Genomic DNA, 24534 nt, shown 5'->3' with positions numbered 1-24534 from the left:
GCTCCCTTACATTCCACGACTCATCTCTTTCCGCACAAACTCTAGGATCTGTTCTAAAAGTACAGTTTTAAGGCAGTTAGTGTAAAGCTTATATTTGTTTCGGATGTGTACCGCAGTGTTGGGAGTGGGTGTGTTGGAGGCTTCGGGAGGCGTAATGTTGTTTTTGATAGCTGTTTGGTAGTTGTTGCCTGAAAACATATTTATTGCAACTCAAGAACACTATAAACATATTAAAGCGCTCTTAATCCTAATGAACAACTAAAGCAATCCGTGAACTGGTGACTGACACAGATGTTAAACGTTAAAAATTACAAACGATAAAACTAGATTTTTTCTTATGAAATGAAACCCTCAGTTACTATAATTATACCAAATAACATATCATTATTATTATTCACCATAAATGAATGCGTATTTGCCACCGACGTGGTATAAAAAAAAAAGATTTATAACTTTTCTGACACGAACAGATAAAGCTGTTGAAATGTTTGGAGTAGTAAAGAAGAAAATAACTGGAGGTTTCATAATTTCTAAAACATTCATTGCTACGACAACATCGAATAGGTTAAAGCGGGAAGCGGCCATACTAGCGCGGGACAGGGTCATATAACCCAAGAATGTCAAATTCTCGAACCTTCGGTCTCTGGCGAAGCGAAAGAACCTAGTCGGCTCCTTGTGCTGCTTGAAGATTGCCGTTTGTGCAATGATTATGAGGTTAATGATGATTGATTAGTGAAGTTTAGATCATTCCTGTGAGCTAAGTCCGCGGGTGCAGGCGACAGTATAGAAAGCCTTCGGAGTTCCGACGACGCCGATTTTGTGATGCTTCTAAAGCATGTTTAAGTTTTTTCTTTTGCAGTTGTTTGGTGTTGTTTGGATCATAGCCTCTAGCTCGCTACGATCACCATCTGTGGAGGATTACATTGCATAAGCTACAATTAGTTTTGTGAGTATTTTACATTCGTATGATTAATTTGGATTAACATTTTCAGCACTGCAGTTTTTGCTAGATATGTATTATCATTATGATTATCTATTATCATAGCTTTAAATACATTAGGTACTGTAGATAAAATGTTGACCCAATTAGTAGTAGTAGTAGTAGTAGTAGTAAATGTATAAAGGCCAAATTAATCCTTTTGAGGGATTTCTTCCAGTTAATTAGGTACTCATTTCTAGTAACTATAGGTAATTATTAAAACCCGAAATGGAGTGTTATATTTGTATGTGTACTGAAAAAGTTAGTCCATTAACTAATTCAAAATGCAAACTATTAAATTATGAGGACGACTTTTAGTTGTTATGTTATTTTCAAGTCTGTAAGTGTATTATAACGCAAGCTTCATTCTTTACACATCCGCCTGCTGTTGTTAGCCTGTAAATAATACATTAAGTGCTCCTGCCTAGTGAAAATGCCTATACAGAAAATCTAGAAACGTCACAACCATTCTAAAGTCGGGTGATGAATCTTACACAGTCGGCATTAAAAAGATTGTAATCGCCAAAGTAGCCAAATATATCGGTACACATTCTTCTTCCTATAGTAACAAATTTGTGTTAAGATATATTTTACCACTTTGGACACTATATATTTGATGTTGACTGTACAAGAAAATGTGTCAGATTTCCTATAATTAAATAACAATTAAGTACATATTGAAATTTCCATATTGGAATGTTTCTACGAATTATTGTTTGGCAAAAAATCCTGCAGCATTTGAAATAATCATCATTAATATCGTAAACAATATAGAAATTCCATACGTCCAACAAGTATATCTCAAATGATCCAACTTCTAAACCGAACTTTGTAATTCAACGACAAAACTTCCCTATTTCCTTGCTACGAGTAAGTGCATAAACCCAAAGTTGCTTTGTACAAATTAGATTAACATGGGAGCGTCCTTTTACTTGACCCAGTTTGTAAGATTCTGCGTGTTGAAAACTTCTTGGTTTATGAAGCAAATCTTAGTACTAAATGCGTTTGAGGGCATTTAAGGTTTGTTGAAGCTGGAAGGGCAAATCTTTAAGTGGAAACTATTCGGAAGTTGTCAAACTCGTTTAATGACAAACAAGAATCATTTGAGAAGTCAATACTTATACTGTCATTAAAATAGATTTTATAGATCGCTTTGAATGATTTATTGATTTTGTACTTGTCTTATTAGGTCTCGGGGATCTAACTAATTTAAAGGATCTTATTGTCCTATTGAATATTTTTATTGGGAACTTTAAACTTGTATTTTCTTCATTAGCTAATTATTTTATTATATTGATGATCCAAAACTGACATTCCTCATGCAATTTCTGCAAGTTATGTACTAAGCTAAATTAAATCCAAGTCTTACCCATATTAGGTCCCATGATGTCTTTAGGGTGGTTGGTTTTGATGGCGTTCATGCGGCGGTTCACCGCTTGAGGTCCCATTCCTGGAGGTAGCGCACCGCCAGGACCACCTGGAACGCCTGGTGCACCTGGATAATAGATTTATTTTATATATTCGTATAAATTTTAAGTCACAGCTAAGAGGGGTAATAGGAGGAATGGAATACGATAATGGTAGTACGTCGTTTGCGCCTAACTTTACTCTAACTAAAGTTCTAAATAAAAAAATAGGAATAAAACACGAATAATTTTAACATTAGAGCATATCTTTCTGAAGCTGGAAAAAATTTAGGAGAGAAAATAATGAGATTTAAGGCTAAAGTAGAGACATAGATAAAATAAGGTAAGATTTATCTACAGATAAATGAATATTTATATTTGTATCATGAATAACAAAAACATGCAATAAAATGGTGAATCGCGTTACTCCGGTCGTGGGATTACCCACTGCGTATACGCTGCTATGAATTGCAGTGCGGTTAATCCTTAATTGTCTGGAGTCACTAATAACAATAACGATTAATAGTTACTAATTATACCTATCTAGGAAACTACAATTTTGAAAAGTTTTTGTTTTACCTGGTGTTCTCCCCACGGCAGCTTGGGTAAAAAGGGATATAAGTACGACATTAAATAATAACTGTTTTAGGGGTACAATTTATTGGTAATTTTAATAATTTTATACATATTGTGTAAAAGTGCATCTAGAAAGACACTGATGTGTAAAAAAGACAAGTGTTTATGAATGCCAATATTTTTAAAATAATATCAAAAACAGTTATTGTGATATCGAGTTTTAGTTTTGTTCAAAACAAAGTCATGTTTTTTAAGTTTAAGTATTATTTTGGTAAAATTTAAAAGACTAAGCGCCACTTGCACCATTCCACTAACCTAGGGTTAACCTGGAATTACCATGGTTACCAGTACAATTTGACACTAGGTTACCGGTTAATCCCGGGTTAGTGGGATGGTGCAAGTAGCGCTAAAGTAACAAGTACAAAAGGTGCACGTGCACTGGCTATTTTGATTTGAGTGTACCTAATTGATAAAAAAAAAAATTAAACAAAAATAGTTTGATCATAAAAAAACATTACTGAATATTTGGTATTTTCAAATATGAGATCGTGGGTTCAAATCCAGAATTATTTAACGAAGTATGTAGCATTTGATATCGAAGATGGGAAGATGATATCAAAAAGGTGGCAGGAACATGTTGGACGAGGTTAGCAATGGAGCGATCGTTATGAAGAACCCTTGGGGAGGCCTATGCCGGAGAGCAAGACAACCAAAAAAGTGTCTAATATAAATATTATTATTGACACTTATTTTCAGAAACAATTATTTTTATAATTATTTAAGATGATGATATTTATTAAGATGAAATGTAATTTCTAATTTATAAGGTTGTTATTAAAGGCTATTCTCAATTCAATTTCAATGTAGCATTTGATAATTACGAGTATAAGCTGGGTGGGCTGGGCTGGTGAAGGTAAACAGAGTGGATGTGTGATGTCCTGAATGAAATTTACGCTAGGGGTTCTGAATATGCGTTGCGTTGTTATTTAGCGTTAGGACTAACCTAAATCCTGCTGTAGATACAAGAGATTAGAAACGGAGGTTGTCAATTTATTATAGTATAATTTATTTCTTAGTATCTACTAGATACCGTAAGGTCGGGTTAGTTTAGCCCCCCAAGATTACTTTGCTTTGTTCACCCATGAAAACCTATTTTATTGAATTGATAAATTCTTAAAAACGACATTATGAGATTTTCTGTTTTGGAGCAAGCGTCTTTTTTTCGCATGGCTTTTGTGTTACTCTACTTCAGAGATTTATATTGAGTATGGTTGTTGAAGTAGAGTAAGCTGCGAGACCTTGAAGAGACAGTGCAGCTGCCAAAGTTGTTGCGCTCTTAGCACCATCCGGAGTAAGCGTTTAGTGTCGTTTTTAAGAATTTATTAATTCAATAAATGGGTTTTCATGGGTGGACAAAGTAACCTTGTAAGGGCTAAAGTACCTTACGGTATCAGGTACAAAATAAAAAATTCGGCGTAGAAAGTTGTTTTATCAAGATTTGGTGTTTCGTTCCAACTGACTCCACAAGAAAGGTCTCGCCTAGTGTGGCGGTCATAGATTAAGAAAAAAATGCACACTTTTTAGTATCTAAACTGTTCATTCAATTTATTTATCAGGAACGCTGTTTTCTTGTTACTTTTTTTTATTTTTGACTTCCGAATTGTATTTTTCTAATTTTATACGTAACATTTTTGGGCAGTTGGTACATTATCATATTAACATTTATTAGGTGTTTGGAAACTTTTCCTAATTTCCTATTAATCAGATAATGCCGACTTCCTCGCTCGGTCCTCGACCTATCACATTTCAGAGCTTTGTTTTGTATTAGAATTCCAATCTAACTTTAACTTTGAGTTTATCTTGGTATAAACTTTATTTAGAAATTTACGTCCATAGTGCAAATTTTCCCATTACCTTTTGTAATCTATATTTTCCCTATATTTAGTTACGATGACACAGGTATGAGTTTGAGCAACCTTTTAAATTGTGTTTGCTTTATCGCGTATATCTTTACTTGAAAGTAGTTGTATTGTATAACCAGCCTTATGAACCGATTTTGTATGTACAACTAGCCTTAAAGTTTGTAGTTTAATATGGTTCATTATTTTTGTATGTTGGTATTTTTGCACATTGTTGCTTTTCTTCGAAAACGTCGTAAAGTATTATAAATTCAATATACGCGATATAATCCGTTGTCATAGTTTTATTTCTTGTGTTTACTTGTCACATCTTATCCACTGGTAAAGCAGTGTAAACTACAATGCAGCAATTATACATAGAGGCAATCCAAGCTAGCTCTGCACCAATTGGTAAAGCGGCTTAAGGTGGAAATTAATGTCACCATAAACATCAATTTTTATAATTTTTTTGTGACAGTTTCACATTTTATCACTGCAAAGTCGGTGAAAAGCTTAAATGTTACATTAAACTCGCTTCGTGTCTAAATTCCCAAATTAAACTCGCTTTTTGCCTGAGAACTATGCGCGTTCAAATATTTCAAGCCTTTAAAATGCACCCAACAAGCACCTTTGCCGAAATAAATCCCAAGCTTATTTTCCAAACGAGTAAATTTACGACTGTAAACAAAAGTCTTGTTTCTCCATTTGTTTTTTAATAATTAATGCAGCTGAGGCCTGTGGCAGACAGCTGTTGCGAAGTTCTGTTGAGTTTTCAGCCCAAACGAGTTTCTTAATTACAATTGAACTTTATTTTTGACAAGTTTTGAAACACATTTGCGATTCTGAAGTAGGCTTTTAAATAACAAGAAAGATAATATATAACTTAACTAACTTAGCGGTTTCACTCGCGCGACATGTAACTGATAATATTATTATAGCCTCATTTATTCCTTAATTTAGAAATACATTACAATAATAAAAATATACATAACAATTCGTAAATAATTTCACGTGCAAAATAGTTTAGAATTGCAATTTTTATAAAACCACGGCCGGTAACTGATAATATATAACTTTGTGCATATTTAATTTTATTTGATTTAATTTTCATTGCTACAACACCTATTTTATTTATGTTTAATTCTTTACTTACATATATTGTAGACATTCTTTAGTTATTTAGGAACTGTGTTGGTTTAAAAAAAAACTATTGAACTAGAATTTTTATTCGCACTTAAATATAAATTTAATATCTGGGAGACCGAGCTTTACTCGGAAAAAATAAAAACTCAAAAAAGCGCGTTTTCCCAGAGATAAGACCTAGCTAGATCGATTTTTCGCCCGCGAAAACCACCATATAGCTCATTTCATCGAAATCGTTAGTCGTTTCCGAGATCCCTGAAATATATATACATATATACAAGAATTGCTCGTTTAAAGGTATAAGATTATGTAAAATTAGAAGAAAAAGTGAAAAAAAAAACCGGAATTTCAGTGCTGTAATGAAACAAATTAAAAGCGGCGTAATAAGAAATTATAAGCAAGCGTGTTGAAGAGTTCTTTAACTCTTTTAAGCTTCGCTTTAAATCATTTCCGTTGGTGGAAATTAGTTTTTGAAAGAAAAGCTTTATTAAAATAAGCAGTGACAGTAGCTTCTTTGGTTATGTCAGTTAGTTACTCAATTTAAATGCCATCGTACTCAACTATAGTCCAACTATGGTCAACAGTTCAACACTTAATTAAGTGCCAATACCACTATTCTACCCTGAAGAAAGGCCAGGTCAAGAGCACCCTAAACCGGCGAGCGTGTATGAGGAATGTTATGAAAGTGAAGGAAGCGAAAGAGGTATGTCAGGATCGTAGCAAGTGGAAATCCGTGGTCTCTGCCTACCCCTCCGGGAAATAGGCGTGATTATATGTATGTATGTATGTACCACTATTATTATTTAGTATCTTCTGACTGTTTCTAGCCTTACTGTTTGTTGAGGATGTTACCTCAGAACTAAGTAAATTATTTAAAATAATAGTAACACCTAAACCAAGATATTTGACAGTTTTGAATGATTCACGGTTAGTTTCGCTAGACTTATATTGACCGAGATATGGACCGTGATTACCTCTTAGCGACCGGTGGTAACATTGAAAGCGAACGCAGCCGACGCTCACGAATGAGGACAACTTTGACACCCACCCGCTATTTTCAGTCACCCGTGAACAAAATGCATGTAACTGAGTCGAAATATCGGGACCTCGAAAATAATACAAAAGGTAATCACGGTCCATATCCCGGTCAATATAAGGAAAGATATTTGACTTAGTTTTTGACCATAAGTATATTAAATTTGTGAGAATTTGGACTGTAGTTGGGTAGTATTACGGTAACTGAAGAGTTTAGGTTTGTAATCTGAATCCAACAGCACAAAGTGACGAATGTTATACAAGAACCTGATCTAGATCTGGACAATAGTGCTGCGTTATACAAGAAAACCATACACATGTAATAACTGTAAATACTTACGCATCGGAGGCCTAGTCGGCTCAACGTTGATGACCCGCCGCCGTTTCTTGGGCAACTTTGCCCGCGCCTGCGTGTGGGAGTAGTACATGGCAAAGTTGGACACGATGACGGGCACGGGTAAAGCTATCGTCAGCACCTGTTTTAAAAGTTATTCGGTCATAAGTCTTATTTTTACACATTTATTATAATTTTTAGGCTACTTTTGGTACATTTATTTGTTGAGGAAATTGTGTTCGTTACATAAAGCTAAGACAGTCGACAAGGGAAGGATGAAGGATCAATAGAAATAAATTATTTTAAGGAGGTTTTCATCAGTAACACCCACAATTTTTAACTGGGGTCGCTGGGATAATTTTTGTGCGTTTATTTGTAGTTCCATACATACAGTAGATTTTAATACAGTATTGTGTTGCATGATGCAACATTACAAAATATGTCCTCAAAAGTCAAAGTAATCGAAACTTTCTAGTAGTTAATGAACAATATCTTTTTGTGACGATCATCGATGATAATGAGGAACATTGTGGGTTCCAACCTTGGTTGTGCTGTATAGAGTAGAAAAATATTCTCGAAAGTGCAAAAAGATGGCCAGGTTGATAAGGATCCTGCTTATCAAACACAGACAAGTGATTTCAAATTCACTCAAAGTTTACCTCTGTAAAACCAGATACATTGTGTGATTGCAACTACTCAACATCTGGAAAAACTTTACTACGAGTTGGCGAGAAACTACAAGTTTTAAACTTTACAAACTGTTCACAGGTGTACTAGTCAGTCTGCGACAAAGTTGATATTTAGCCTCGTAAATGTAGCTGGAATATTGGACCTGATGAGATGATGCTAACTTTGACTCAATAGTTAGCTGAACTGTCAATAATTGGTCATTGAAGGGGCAACCAGGTGTAAACTTGACGCTTACGCAGTGATGCATCATACTTATGTATAATTATGTATGCATGTGTATGTGAAGCATGTAACATGATTCTTGTTGCATTAAACTGGGGACCTTATCAATTTACATATTCTGTGTTATCGTCCTTTAAGAGACTAATTTGCTAAAGGCGAAAGTTTTGTCTCAAATTAATAACAAAAATGTATAAATGGTTTTTTCTCTGTAGAAATAGCTTGTTTCTGGAAGTGAATTTTTTGAATCATTCTGACTTCAGACTAAGGCGAACAAATCATATCATAGCTTATAAATCATAACAAGAAAAACTATTGTTTTATAAAATAAGCTTCCAAAAGGACGCTCTTCCACGCAGTATTTCTGATTTTTAGAAATATTACTGTTTAATACTCACACCAGCCAACGCACATAGTGCTCCAACGAACATCCCCACGTAGGTCTTCGGTGCCATGTCTCCGTACCCGACCGTCGTCATGGTAACCAGTGCCCACCACAGCCCCAACGGTATGCTGTTGAAGTCGTTGTGCGGGTTCGTCTGTATCCTCTCAGCGTAGTACACCAAACTCGCGAATATTACTATACCGAGCACTAGGAAAAACACTAGCAGAGTCAGCTCCTTCGCTGATGCTCTGAAGGTTTGAATCAGAATCTTCAAGCCAGACGAGTGACGCGTCAGTTTGAAAAGCCTCATGATTCTTATTATGGAGAAGAATTCTAAGATGTCAGCATTTTCTACATGTGAAGCGTATTTCTGTAGAATAAGATCGATGTAGAAACTCATGGTGGCGATGTAATCGATGACGTTGACGGAGGACTTGATGAATTCGCACTTATTTGGGGACGATATGAAACGCACTAGGATTTCTAAGGTAAACCACGCGTTGCACACACACTCAACATAGAAAAACGCAATGTGGGCATTTGTTTGCACTTTGTCCAGCGCCCAGCTTTGCGTTTGGTTCGCGGTCGTCACTGTGTAGTTTTTTATCACTGGCACTCTCATGTCTGGGTGTGTTTTTAAACAGAACGATATGATGGATACGCATATGAAAAACACTGATATCACGCCGACTACCTGGAAAACAAAAATTAAATTGGTTGTATAAAGTTACAAATAAATCTTACAGATGCCGCTATAGTTAGTCCAACTAACGGTATTACACTCTTAGGTAGGTACATTAAAATTAATAAACTGTTGCTTTTATATACTGAATACCATTAATGTAAAATACAATGTAAAAAAACATTTAAAAAAACTTGAATAATGTTTTGAATACCAGATCGTTCAAATTCTACTCAAACAACCAAATTAAGCATATGAATGACGATTTCAAGCAAAACAAAATAGTCGGGTCGTCAGTGATATAACTAAAAACAGGACAAAGGAGCTTCTATAAGCATAAATTAAAATTTTACTAAACCCACTTGAATTGGGAAACGCTCTGCCAAATCGATGTACATTGTAAGACCCTCGAGTCAGCGGAATACAACCCAAAGGAATTATGCTTATTTATTTCAAATCATTTAAATACCTATAAGGAAAAGTCCGTGAATTTAACTTACATTTTGAGTTGTACCGCTAGTTAATGTAACGTTTTCTTATTGTTGAGGTCGCCGTTGTTGAGGTTTTGAAAGAAATCCCTTAAGTTGTTTCGTTTCATTTGCCGTGTTGTTTCAAGAAATGCTAAGCTTTTGTGAGAAATTACAGTTTGTCGACGTTGTTTTCTTATTTTATTTAGTTCTTTGCAATTTATCCGTCATTTTTTTAACATCACATATAAAAGTATATAATTCAAATATATTTTTGGTGTATATAATACATACATACATACATATAATACACACCAATATTCCATTTATTTTGTGCCGAAATCATGTAACATGTTCCTTATAACCTTGTATACAAAGAAGAAACGCGTTTCATATAGATTTTAGTACATTGACCAACCTGTTGATATCTCTATTCCACTCGCATAATTATGTATATTGTTGTCCCGCCCATGATGCCGGTTTTCCATTGACATTTCACTGTGCGAGCTAAACAGAAATAGAATAATGCGAGTTCAATAGAGATAGCAACAGGCGGGTCAATGTATGAAAATCTAAGTATATGGAAAGCGTCTTCTTTATTCAACTTGACAGGTCATACATCAATCAGGGTAAATGCGAATGAAGTTAAAGAGGAAACAGACATTTTGTATACTTACGTCCATCAAATATCATGTAGCGATAAGCTTTTATTCAGTTCGTTAACTATTGGCTTCATTCCAAACCGTTTATCTTGAAATTAAGTCTTAGATAATAGAGCACATTGTAGGTGACAGATCCAAAAACATGCATGGACTAGAATAACCTAAAAAGTTTTATAATTTGAACAGATAAGCTAACATAATACATTCTAATCCCAAAATATCTAGTAAAAATTTACAGACAAATCTCCTCGTTAATCGAATGTACACTACTCGGTTGTCTTGCCCAATCCTCGATTTTCTTTCCAGTTGGTCCTGCACTAAATTTTCAAGTGTGTAGTCACCATGAGAATATTCTTGACCTAGCTGTTGTCAGTCAGAGCAATGTGCCACCCACTGCCACTCTGTGAGCTATGGAAACGTCCTTAAACCTTGTCTTAAAAGTTATTAAAATACCTTAGCGGCATTGGAGCTATAGGGCTCGTCGAAGAGCGACCACATCTGCGGCTTCAACTGTTGCCACCAGGATACGGTGCCCTTGTAGTAATCCTCTTCGAAGCCGAACTTGCGAGCCACCTCCTCATCAGAGGGTTTTTCTGTGTCCAGGTCCAAGCGGTCCAGGACTGCCAGCGTTTCTTGGGTGTCACGATGCTGTAAAAAAAAGAGAAAGTTTGATTTCTCAACCTTAAATTAGCAAGATGAAATAGTTAAAAAATAGAATTTTAAACGTCACTGTGAAATTATGACGTACAAATAACACTTTCACTGCGAGTGCCATCAAAATCGTTGCAGACTTATCTTGGTCTAACTCTAGAGCATTAATTAACTAGTCAGTTTCAGGAACCCGAAAGAAATAAAAAAGGTAACTTTTTCAATAAATTTGAAAATTTTCTACTCGTTTTTTTTATTTTCTTAAGAAAACAAAGGGCCCTTTCATTAACTTTAATCTTCCTATTATTATAAAGGGCTTTTTGGCTTCCTAATAGTAAAGACCGATGTTCAATAAGAGTTACCTTTAATAAAATAAATGAAAACACTAACATTAGCTTCAACAGATGGCGCTATATGGAGGACAGAAATTTCAAACATCTACATTAAACTGAAAAGGAATAAAAAGGAAACCTATGCAAAATTAGGAAACGAATGTATTCAAACTTCAAGAAGGGGAGGCGAAGTCAAAGTGTGATACCCAATTTTACATTGAGCTCGCCCCGTGGTCGGAGGGCCATTGAAAAGTTGGCTCCATTCCTCAAAGAGAAAAGTTTTATTAGGGAACGAGCATACGCTTGCTGTGGAGGAATTAATTGTAATAAATTTACTGGAAAGGCGATGAATGAGTTTGAGGTTTTTGTTACAAATGGGGATGAATGTATACCTAATGGGTGTTGTTTAGAAAGATTTTTTAATACGTATTTGCCCACATTAAATTACCCACGACTGCTGCTACCGTCTGATTCTGATGTTCATCCTCACACCCTTATCTCTAGCCATCTAGAGGCATAGGCCGTTGGAAAAGAAAAGCCTTCTGTTTGTCTAAAAAGGCATTATATTTTGAACCTTTATTTTGACATATCAAAATTGCATTTTTTGAGACAACTTTTGTTTCTTGCGCGGCTAAAGGTATGGCCATGCGCGGACTTCTTCTATCTAGCCTTGTTCCGGCCTTTCCCAGGGTCCGCTTTCCTACTTGTCTATCTCCACTTCGCGCAATCCTAGGCGTCCTCTCGTGTGAGCCCGTTTACGCTCATATCTGCTTTCACGACATCGAGCCATCGTTTTTTGGTCTGCCCTGGGGTCGGGGGCCGTCAAGGGCTAGGTTAAGGCATATGTTTCCTACGTAGTCAGCTGACCTGCGACAAACGTGGCCGAGCCACTGGAGGCATTCTTGGAGTTTCTCCGCTACGTCACGGATTGTGAGGCTGCCACGGATGTACTCGTTCCGGATGCGATCAGCGCGCGTAACGCCGTACATCCACCGCAGCATCTCCATCTCTGTAACGCGAAGCTCTTGAATGTGCCTTGCAAGAACCGGCCACGTCGCGGCACCATAAAGTAGGACTTGGATAATGCACTTATACACTAGCACTTTGAGTTATAGTAATAGCCATAGCGCGGTATCAGAGATATTTCCTTTCGCAAACGTTCCAACTGAATGTACTGTTGTCACTTTGCTTTGTCTTGTTCTGGATAACGTATATATGTAACTAAATTATTTTCTCCGTTAAGAGTTAAGCAAGACAAGTGTGTTATTCTGCCTAAGTTCCTTATTTAAACGATGTTATTCATGCAAGCACATACCATAAGCAGGGCAGAATTTTCGTTCTTAATTTTTTTGAAGTTAGGTTAAAGTTCAGTGAAACAAAAACTTTTTTTACACTGCTTTTACCAATAATTTTCACACAGATGTATCAATTTTCATCATCCTGTGCGGTAAAAATAAAGCTAGGAAATTTCACTGAGTCAAATTCAATTTAATCTCAATTGCATGAATGCATTTAAATGCTTCGCAAAACCAATTTGTCCGTACGTAAAGATAATGTAGCCGATTCTGCTTTAAAAATTTGATACGGGTTTCGTCTTGTTTTGATATGATCTTGAGATGTCAAAAGTGACGTTTCTGATTAAAGAAATGTCACTTCTGTCACTGACAAATTCATAACCTGTTATTACAAATCAGAATAAGACTCGGGCCAAACAGGACAGTCATGATTAAAAACACCTTTAAGGCTTGGCCAAACACAAAGCGCGACGAAGCGCCGCGGTCGCGCGGCGCGACCGCCGCCCATGCTAACAGGTTAGCGACGTCAAACAGACTGCGTCCCGCCGGCATCACGCCCCGCTTCTGTCGCGCCCCGTCGCGCGCGTCCACGCGGCGGCACGCGGCGCCGCGCGGGGTCACATGAGTCTCTGACGTTAGGCAGCGTGCGGTGCGTGGTGCGAGCGTAGCAATATATTAGTTATATTGTGATTGTGATTATGGATTATCTATGGCGTCGGAAGGAATGAGAAACCCTCCGCGCGCGCATGCTGTATCGGGCACGAGTCACGCCCGGATCGCGCCGCGTCCGCGCCGCGTTTGCGCGCACGATGAGGGCGTGTTGAGAGCGCGAGGCCGGCGCGATCCGCGCGCGACCAGTTTGCGCGATTGTTAACTGTTCATGCTGATTGGTGCTTACCAAGGCTCGGAAAAAAAAATAAAAAAAATTATGGACCCATTCATGAGTCGAAAATGTTCGTTCACAGTCTACGGACGTCATTAGGGCGTATTCAATCGGATATTGATATAAGGAAGTCACTGTTGTACGGAACAGGGTTATGTTTTCAAAATGAGGGGCGTTTCTCCGAGCCTTGGTGCTTACGAAACCAAAAGCCGTATTTTCAACCATAACTCATTCATTAGTCCGCGTGATATGCCTAATGACCTCAAGATCGTATCAAAATAAAATGAGAACTATATCAAATTGTAAAACACAGAATCAGCCTAAATATTTTAAAATATTTATGGACTCGACGACCGCAAACTCATTGGAGCAGTGAATCAAACATTTATCGATACAATATATTGTGGAGAGCCTGATGCGAAAAATGTATTGAGTGACAACAATGAGCCCCCGCTCATGAGTATTAATGAAATTTACGCCGCGGGCGGCCGGGCGAAGTAACCTACTTATTTTATCATTATTGTATATTAATATAATATATAATAGAGGTTTATTATTTGTGCTATCGAAGTGTGTAGGTAGATGGTAAATACTTTACCGAAATGAGTTAAGTCGTATAAGAAAATAGTATCATATTTAATTAATAGGTAATTATAGGCTACGCTACGGACTTGTGTCACTTGTGTATAGTATCTGTGACTATGGACATTTTAAGTTGCATTTTAAGTAACAATAATAGCATACATATAACTGACTGATTGACGTCAGTTATATTTTATGTTAATGTATGTAGATTAATATATGTATGTCAATTATATAATAGAACCCCCAGGGATCAGATCTGGGGTTTTTTTAGTTAGTTTTAATTTAGTTGTAATTTATTTTATAAGGTTTTAGTTTTATTTTAATTAAGATTAGTTACTGTATTTTAAATGTAATTAATAAGATTAGTTACTGTATTTTAAATTAAATGTAATATTGTATTTAATGTAATTTTTATTGTGGATATTTGATAATACTTGTTGCGGCAAGCAAGAAAGCATACTCAATTTCATGGTAGATGGCGCTGCGCTGCACACATCGCGCGCTACGGGTTTCCTACGACCTATATAAGCGCGGCCATTGTGAAGCTTTTTACTTTTGCAATATCCTTCAAAGAAATAACATGTCATGTATACGCGTCTAATTTATTAATAATATAATTGTGTTGCAAATCGGCGTTTCAATTCTTATTTCACGTTATGAGGAACTAGAGTCTACAAAGTGGTCCATTAGAGCCGGAAATATAGTGAATTAGTGGTGAAAAACGAACAATCGCAGTGAAATAAGAATAATTTTGAGAGATTATAGACGTCACGCATCGAACATTCTAGAACAAAATAAATGAAGAAGGAACAAGAGTGAAAAAACAAAATACGAACAATGATGAAAAAATACTAAAAATACGAGAAATAAACGATGAATGAACAATATTTACGAGGTTTCAGTGCATAAATACAATAAATAACCATATCGAGTACCGCGAGAACAATAATTGAGTGATTTTCGTAAAAATAGTCGGCGCTTCGGTGTAAACATTGGTGTAAACAATGGACATAAAACTGTGAAAATAATAATAATAATAATAATAATAAAATACTTTATTGTGCACTACAAAGAAAAATACATGTTACAAACAATGACAGGACATAAGTGAGTAGGTAACAACAGGCGGACTTATCGCTAAAAAGCGATCTCTTCCAGACAACCTTCAGATAGCGATTCAGTGGCTAGAAATAAGTTAATGGGCAGTGCAAAATAACAAAGGTGTAAAGTTTACAAATCAAATACCTAAGTATAAATAACAAACAATGAAAAATAAACTACATAAACTACATATATTATTTAAGCAACAATAATACACTACATAAACCTACACAAAATACATAAATACATAATGAGAATTCAAGCAAGAGAGGAATAACGACCAGGTAGCGTGAACAAAAAGAAAAATATATATGTGTAAGTGAAAGGACCAAGACTAAGAAAGAGATTTTAAATAGTGTTCTTTTAGAAGTTTTTTAAAAATGGGTAGGGATTGAGCACGTCTTATATCAATGGGCAAAGCATTCCACAATCTTACAGACTGGAAAGTGAAGGATTTGTTGTAGAACTTACTAGATGACCGAGGGGCAGCAAGAAGGCGATTCTGAGCACACCTAACAGACAAAAGAAAACTAAACCGTTTTTTAAGGTATTCAGGAGTATTTGGAATAAATAAAGTGCGATAGAGTAGAGACAGGATATGTGTATTACGTCGGAAACGAATCGGTAACCACCTGAGCTGTGACCGGAAGCTGGAGACATGATCAAATTTTCGTAGCCCGAAAATGAAGCGAATGCACACATTTTGAAGCCGTTCAATCTTGTTCAATTGCTCTTCGGTAAGATCGAGATAAGAGATGTCGGCATAGTCTAAAATGGGAAGAAGAAGGGATTGGGCCAGCGCGGTTTTAGTGGAAAATGGTAAAAAGTTGCGGAGACGCCTAAGAGATCCCACAGCGGCAAAAATTTTACGACCGACTTCATTAAGTTGCGGACCCCAGGAAAGAGTACGATCCATAATCACGCCCAGATTCTTTACTTGGGCCGAGTACGGGATCTGGACCCCATCGAATAAAATAGGAGGCAGTCTCTCAAAATTCACCTTAGCTATGTTCTTGGGGCTACCAATAATAATAGCTTGGGTCTTCGTAGGATTAACTCTAATTCCATAGCAAGAACTCCAGTGCAAAATGCGCTCTAAATCAGAGTTGGTGGTAAGAATCAGAGAAGGTAGATCCGCAATTGGGCACTGAGAGTAAATTTGGAGGTCGTCGGCATACAAATGATAAGAAGAAAGGAGGTTAAGAGAAATAGAGTTGATGAAGATGGAAAAGAGAAGGGGAGACAACACGCCACCCTGCGGGACGCCAGCTAGCGTGTTGCACCACGATGAACGAACGTCGTCTATTTTAATACGTTGCCGACGACCTTCCAAGTAACTGCGAAACCACCTAATCGCATCAGGAGATATATTGAGAGTACCTAGCACCCCTAACAGTATATCGAAGTCTACAGTATTAAATGCGTTAGTGAAATCGAGCAATGTCAGTATTGTTAGCTTTCCGTTATCCATTCCTAAACGGATGTCGTCTGTAATTTTAACTAGAGCGGTGACCGTGCTGCAACCAGATCGGAAACCAGACTGAAATGGATTAAGGAGAGAGTTTCTATTTAAAAACGAAGTAAGTTGATAGTGCACTAGACGCTCGAAGACTTTGGAAAGAAATGGTAAGATAGAAATAGGCCTAAAGTCAGGGAAGGAAGACGGATTTGATTTTTTAGGAATCGGAATTACATCAGCATCTTTCCAAATTTTAGGAAAAGAAGAAGAAGAGATGGAAGAGTTAAAGATGCTAGTTATGATAGGGACAAGAAGGTCGAGAAGCGGAATGATCATGTGACGGCCCACACAGTCGACACCAACGGCATTCGAAGAAATGTACCGGATATTCTTCTCGACATCGCTGTTAGTGACTGGCGTAAAAGAAAAGGGGGAAAAGCTTGGAGTTGGAGAAGAAGAAAGACGAGTAAGAGTTTCAGCCTTAACTGGACCGCTGAAAAGAGCAGGAGAAGAAAAGTGCAAATTTAGGAGGTTGATATCTAAATCATTAGGGATTGAAGTACTGCTTGATTTACCAACTCCATAGGACTTGAGAAATTTCCAAATTTTAGCTGGCTCACCCTTTTCCACTGACTCATGAATATGGTGCCGCTGTGCGTCACGGCACACCGTGCTGCAGCGATTACGTAAAGCGTGGTATTTAGCTTTGTTCTTGTCCGTGGGTTTCAGTTTAAACTTGCACTTAGCTAAATTCTTCTTCGCGATTAGAGCCCTAATGTCATCGGACAGCCAGGGAGCTGGCAGATGTTTAATTTTGATAGGTCGAATTGGAGCATGGACATCGTAAAGTTGAATGAGGAGGGAATTAAAGATCGCCACTTTGTCATCTACAGAGCCAGCATCAGCGATCACGCTCCAATCAATTTTACAGGCATCTTCACGAAGCTTGACGGAATCAAGCCGACTAAAATTGCGCTGGAGAACAATTTTTGGTTTGGGTTTAGGGGGACGAATTTTGTAAGAAAGGAAAAGTAGGTCGTGATAGGAAAAGGCTAAAGCAGAGTGTTGACTGTACTTTGCAACAAGCGAAGGAGACGATACAAAAGTGAGGTCGAGAAGTGAAGAAGTACAGTTTGGAAAGTGGTGTGTGGCATTGGACGGTAAAATAGCAAGGTTACAAGCTTCCACGAGAGATTTCAATGACCTTGAACGGAAATCATTTTTTAAAAGACAAGTGTTAAAATCTCCCATGATTATATGATGATTATAAGACGGAATGAGATCTTCGAGTACCTTTTCAAAGGAAGAGAAATAGTCAATATGTAGAGAGGGTGAGTAAAAAACTCCAAGAAGAATTTTAGCGTGAGAGATATTTAATTCGATGAAAAGGAATTCAGCGGCGTTTAGGCAAGGGGTTGAGGCAGTGATGATAGAGTACGGAATATGAGACCGAAGGTAGATGGCCACGCCACCTCCACCTTTACCAATGCGATCATTTCGAATTATATGAAACCCTGGCAAAGAATAAGAGGTCGAAGGCAAACAAGGTTTAAACCAAGATTCTGAGACAAGGATAGCATGAATTCCGGAGAGATCAAAGGTGGTTAAAAAGTCGTTATAATGAGCGGGAATGCTTTGCGCATTAATATGTATGATGTTCAGATTCTTAGGGACATCTGCTAATTGGGTATTAAGAACGTCACGGAGAGGGGGTGGGAGACTATAAAAACTACTATCGTCATTATCCGTTGAGAAAGATGTAAAGTGGTCCGAAGATAAATCGCTTTCGCTTACCGATGTCATAAACTATAAAATAAAATATAAATTATAATAAAGATAAAAATATAATATGTATGTATATTTATAATATATAAGCTAAATAATTTTAATTATAGCTGGCACAAACCAATGAGGTTACGCCAAACTCGCTATCCACCAGCAGTTCATACACTTATAATAAAAAAAGAAATACAATATTAAAAGGAAAACATTAAAAGTAGGACAGATTACAGCTCAAGTAGCATTAAGACAGTGGAAACATAGATTAGCAGATAGTAATTTTACACAACGTGAAACAGAACGCGTCACCAGAACGGCAACAAGAAAAAAAAAAAAAAAAAGTTAGACAGCTGTCAATGTCAAGTTGCTCCGCACACGTCAGACCACAAATTCATAATATAAAATATGTGTAAAATTCACGAATGACCCACATTAAAAATCAAAAATACGTAAATAAAACAATAATTACTAAGTGGGTGGAAAAACAATTGATGGCGAGATATAATCCTGCCGAGACAAGAGTTAGAGAGCGGTTATGAGTCTTTAACAAGTACAGGCTAAACGCGCGATCTTGGATTCCTCTTGGCCCTCGCTGCGGGTGGTTGGACTGCTCCGATGGCAGCAGTAGGAGCCACCTCGGCGCGGTCCGATGTCGCCGCCGGGAACTGCTCCACATCCGCCACAGTGGTAACGCAGCATCGCTTACCCGCGGCATCAAGGACGAACACGTTGCCGTCGCGGGTCCAACAACTCCGTATTCCTAGGCGCTCACGGGCAGCCATAAAGACAGCATGACGCGGCGCCGTGAGGAACTCGGACACTGTGACACCGGTCCCCTTGAGGCACTTCTTACCGAACCAGACAGAATTCCGCACAGAAACATCGGTGAATTTCATTAGGATGCATCTCGATCTGTTATTGTGTGGCCTACCAACTCGATGACAGCGCCTCACATCATCCACCGATAGCTTGCTCTCGAGATGCCTATTCAGAAGCTCCACAGCACTTGCCGGAGAATCACCCTCAGACTCAGGCACGCCATGCAACAGCAACATTTTCCGCCGTGAACGCATCTCTTGCTGATCCAGTTGCTGTCCAAGGAAATTTACTTGCTTCTGCAAAGCATCTAGCGAACCCAGAATGAACCTTCTGAAAGCGCTGAAGTCGGCTGACACTGAAGCCACGGTGGGACTAGAAGGAGCTGCCTTATCAATTTCGCTCTGGAAGGCTGCCATCTGTTTCTTAAAGTCTTCAGCCATCTCTGACATTGATTGTTTAATAGACTCCATTGTTACAGTTTGAGGTTATGTGTTTTTGAAAGAAGTGACTGAGTTTTGCTTTACTTTTATTGAATGGAAATAATGAAGAACTGCTGGTAGGTGAGATATATTACTTTGTCATTAAAAACCAATAGATTTTTAACCAAATAGAGGCTTTAAATTATTAAAAATAAATTAAATACACAGAGGTGATGTTTATGCTTTTTCTGCACCTACCCACAAAATACATCGAGATTCGTAATAATTTTGAAGAAAACGTGTAAAAACGAGCAAAGCTACGAACATTTAGTGTTTTTCAAGCCAAAAGAGTGAAGATTCAAGATATTTCGTAAGATTTTACTACATAACCTACAAAATGGATACTTACGTGTCGGAACAAGAAATTACTTACGAATTAATAAGAAAGATCGGGATAAACTTCAAGAAGCAAGGAAAATCACGTATTACGAAAGGCTATGTACAAGCTAGAATTGATACATTGAACGAGTATTGGCAGAAATTTCAAACAAACCATTTCCAAATCTTGAAATATGCAACTACGGCTCAGAAAAAGGAGCATAATTACTTCACAACCGACTTGTACTCCAATGGAGAAGAAGAGTATTTTGTGATTAAAGGAGAGTTATCGGATACTATCGAGCTATTCAACAAATCCGAAACTTTGAGTGAGCAACCGCAATCGCAACCGCAATACAAGTCAACGTCGGAAGTAAACAAGCATTCTACGCAAGAGGTGAAGCTTCCAAAAGTGATCCTGCTCCAATTCTCTGGAGATTATCAAGAATGGACGTCATTTAGAGACCTGTACACGTCGCTCGTTCATAATAAAACATCGCTGAGCAAGGTACAAAAACTTCATTACCTGAAATCAAGTGTCACCGGTGAAGCTGAACAATTATTGAAGCATCTGCAAATAACCGAGAAAAACTATGATGTTGCATGGGAAACTTTAGACAAGAGGTACAACAACAAACGCATGATAGTAAATACCATATTGAATAGATTTATGAATCAAAAGAAAGTGTACAACGGCACATCTAGATCTATCAGAGAGCTACTCGATACTACCCAAGAATGCCTGAACAGCCTTAAAAACAACGACGTAAAGATTAACGAGTGGGATACTATCGTGATTCACATTATACTCAACAAATTGGATGACGAGACGCGCAAACAGTGGGAAGAGGAGATAAAAGCGCTACCTGTACAAGAGTTGCCGAAACTAGAGAAGTTTACAACCTTCTTAGAGACACGTTTCAGAGTGTTAGAAATGGTTCCATCTACAACCTATTCGAAGGACAGAGAGAGAGCTATCGTGAGACAGAGATCCTTTCTAACAAGCCCCGCTACAACTACAATACAGTGTTCCTACTGCAAACAAAACCACTTCACCTATCTATGCAAAGAATTTGCAAACCTAGATGTCAACAACAGAGTTCAACATGTCCAAAAGGAAAGACTTTGCTTTAACTGCATGTCATCAAAACATAATGTGAAAAATTGTAAATCCAGAGTATCTTGTCATCATTGCCAAAAAAGACATCATTCTTTACTTCATTTTGAAAACCAACCAACTGAGAAGAGAGAAAATCCAATACAATCTACATCGAGAGAAACCGCTACAAATTTGAGAGAAGAGACTACTACAAAACCTTCAGATACACCAAAAATAAGAAACTACCTTATCACTCAGAGTCATACTGCGCTCATGGCTACCGCACTAGTAAACATTAAGACTGGCCATGGTATACAAGTTCTACGAGCACTCATTGATCCCTGTTCACAAGAATCATTTATAAGTGAAGCAACTGTCAAACAATTACAGCTGCGAAGAAAACCAGCTGATGGATTAGTTACCGGAGTGGGTCATATGTCAACAAGAATCAAGTCCGCTACAGATATAGAAGTTTACTCAAGGTTCAACGACAACTTCAAAGTCAACTGCACAGCCTACATTGTTCAAGATGTCACCGACAATATGCCTGAAGTCCCAATCAATCCACAGAAATGGAGTCATCTGCAATACCTGTCACTTGCAGACCCAACTTACCATACACCAAGCAACATTGATCTACTACTTGGAGTTCACATCTACACAGACATTTTGATGAACGGAGTGATTAAAGGAGAACCCGGTACTCCCATAGCACAACAAACTCGCTTGGGATACATCCTGTCAGGAGGTCAGTTGAACAACAACCACATGAGAGAGTTCAAAAGCATGCATCTGAACATAACATTAGAGAAGATGGTAGAAAAATTTTGGGAGACAGAGAGATTAGAGTCAGAGGAAAACGACACTCTCACCCCACAAGAACTTCGAGCTGAGAACATTTATCAAGATACAGTAGCAAGAGATACAAACGGAAGATACATCGTATCACTTCCATTCAAGTGTGACAAACCTACTTTACCAGAGAATTCGAGAGAAATCGCACTGAGAAGATTCATGAGCACTGAGAGAAGATTAGAAGCAAACACAAAATTGAGAGAATCCTACAATGAAGTCATGAGAGAGTACATAATGTTACAACATATGGAATTAGTTGAACGAGATGAACCTATGAGAGAGCCAGACAGAAGAGTATACCTGTCACATCATCCTGTGATCCGTGAAGACAGAGACACTACTAAGCTTCGGGTAGTTTATGACGCTTCATGCAGAGGAGCCAACGGAGTAAGCCTCAACTCAGAACTGCTAATTGGTCCGTCACTTCTGGGAGATCTTCGAGACATTCTTATGAGATGGAGAACGCATAAAGTCTGCTTTGTCGCCGATGTCATCAAAATGTACCGGCAGATCCTTGTAAGAAGAGAAGACACAGACTTTCAGAGAATACTTTGGAGATTCAGCCCTGATGAAGACATAAGAGAGTATAGAATGCTAACTGTAACCTTCGGAACAGCATGTGCACCATTCTTAGCAATCAAAACCCTGAGACAGATAGCAATCGATGAGGCAAACACAGAAGATTATGCACAAGCTCGAGAAATCATCAACCATTCTTTCTACATGGATGATGTACTGTCAGGGGGAAATACAATAGAAACCGCAGTAGAGGCTAAACGTCAACTGACAGAAGTACTAAGAAGAGGAGGCTTCGAGTTACAAAAATGGTCTTCAAACAGCAAAGAATTCATAAACACAGTAGAACCAGAGAAGAGAGCGAAGAATTCTGAGATAGACATCAACAAAAAAGAGACAATCAAAACATTAGGAATCACTTGGAACTCAAACGAAGATACCCTCTTAGTAACAAACAAAATCAACACTTTATCTGAGCAGCGAGTAACAAAGAGAAACGTCTTAACAGTCATCGCTTCCCTGTTTGATCCAATGGGTTGGCTAGCACCATCTGTAGCCATGGCGAAAATATTTCTACAGAAGACCTGGTCAAGAGAATTATCATGGGACACAGAGTTACCTGAAGACTTGAAGACAGAGTGGAAGACTTTCTGCAGAGGCATAGAGCACCTGTCAGACGTGAAGCTTGAGAGATGGATCGGAACGACCAACAACAGCGAGTTAGTAGAACTGCATGGCTTTGCTGATGCATCAATGTCAGCCTACGCAGCAGTAGTCTACAGCAAAGTAATCCAACCAGACGGAGAAGTCAAAATATCACTCATCATGGCAAAAACAAAAATCTCACCGTTGAAAAAACAACTCACTTTGCCCCGTCTTGAACTGAGTGCAGCACTGCTACTGAGCCAACTACTGAAACACGTCGCTACAGCTATGAGAATCGAGCACAACCATACATACGCTTATTCAGATTCAAAAGTAACCTTAGCCTGGATTCTCGGAGACCCGCTGAAGTGGACAACATTTGTGAAAAACCGAGTCATTGCAATCAACAACAACATAGATACAACATGGTCGTACGTGAATACAAAAGAAAACCCTGCAGATCCAGCATCGAGAGGAGTCACACCTGAGAAATTAAAAGAACATACACTATGGTTTCAAGGCCCAACATTTTTACATCAAAGAGAATGGAGAAGAGAACACTATGAAGTAGAAGATACAGATCTAGAAACAAGAAAATCTATCAAATGCGCAACTACTACCTTGTCAGAGAAGACTCAGAAGACAGAAGATTTCATACTTACAATTTCAAAGAGATATTCATCATTGAGAAAACTCATCTCAGTCATAGCCTACTGTAGAAGATGGCTTATCTTAAAAAACAAACATGTAAAAGAAACTGCAATGGTAACTAAAGCAATACATATAGAATGTGTGAGCAACATGTCTATGGAAGCGTTCATGGCAGCATTTAGAAGATTTACATCAAGAAGAGGATTCGTCAAGGAGATGTGGAGTGACCACGGGACTAACTTCATTTCCTCGAGCAAAGAAATACTAGAGACTTGGAGACTTGGCAAGTCAACAATCCCTGTTGAACTAGCAGCCCTACTAGATACAGAAGGCACCAAGTGGAAGTTCATCCCTCCTGGATCACCAAACCATGGCGGATTGTGGGAGGCCGGAGTCAAGAGTATCAAGTTTCATCTTAAGAGAACTCTCGGAGACGCTACACCTACCTTCGAAGAATTTACAACTCTTTTGAACCAGGTCGAGGCTTGTCTGAACTCAAGACCTTTATCACCGCTGAGCGATCATCCTGATGACCTAGAGCCGCTGACACCAGCACATTTTCTTGTCGGAGAACCGTTAGTCACCATCCCGGAG

The 24534-nt window shown here is 38.0% G+C and overlaps 2 protein-coding genes across 3 annotated transcripts in view; both read right to left on the bottom strand.

Annotated features, from left to right (window-relative positions):
* The window catches only part of LOC134746433 (potassium voltage-gated channel protein Shaw-like), a 54010-nt gene that overhangs the window by 6363 nt on the left and 23113 nt on the right, over positions 1 to 24534 (bottom strand). The window contains exons 2-7 of one of the 2 annotated variants that reach the window (XM_063680801.1): positions 10930 to 11124; positions 8679 to 9359; positions 7378 to 7513; positions 2965 to 2985; positions 2349 to 2474; positions 112 to 188 (exon numbers count right to left, since the gene is read on the bottom strand). In XM_063680801.1, the coding sequence (XP_063536871.1) occupies positions 112 to 188; positions 2349 to 2474; positions 2965 to 2985; positions 7378 to 7513; positions 8679 to 9359; positions 10930 to 11124 (1236 nt within the window). The remainder of the gene's footprint in view (positions 1 to 111; positions 189 to 2348; positions 2475 to 2964; positions 2986 to 7377; positions 7514 to 8678; positions 9360 to 10929; positions 11125 to 24534) is intronic. The other variant, XM_063680802.1, reaches the window with a different exon arrangement.
* LOC134746864 (uncharacterized) lies at positions 19116 to 20050 on the bottom strand. Its single transcript, XM_063681439.1, has one exon. The coding sequence runs from the start codon at positions 19845 to 19847 to the stop codon at positions 19116 to 19118; it is 732 nt and encodes a 243-aa protein (XP_063537509.1). The 5' UTR covers positions 19848 to 20050.

This window comes from Cydia strobilella, chromosome 13 (assembly GCF_947568885.1).
Source record: "Cydia strobilella chromosome 13, ilCydStro3.1, whole genome shotgun sequence".
NCBI classification, from domain to species: Eukaryota; Metazoa; Arthropoda; class Insecta; order Lepidoptera; family Tortricidae; genus Cydia; species Cydia strobilella.
The sequence above is the reverse complement of the archived record's forward strand: the minus strand, read 5'-3'. Positions and strand labels throughout refer to the sequence as shown.

Excerpts from the sequence above, each read along its gene's own strand:
- LOC134746864 (XM_063681439.1), bottom strand. The coding sequence starts at position 19,847 with ATGGAGTCTATTAAACAATCAATGTCAGAGATGGCTGAAGACTTTAAG.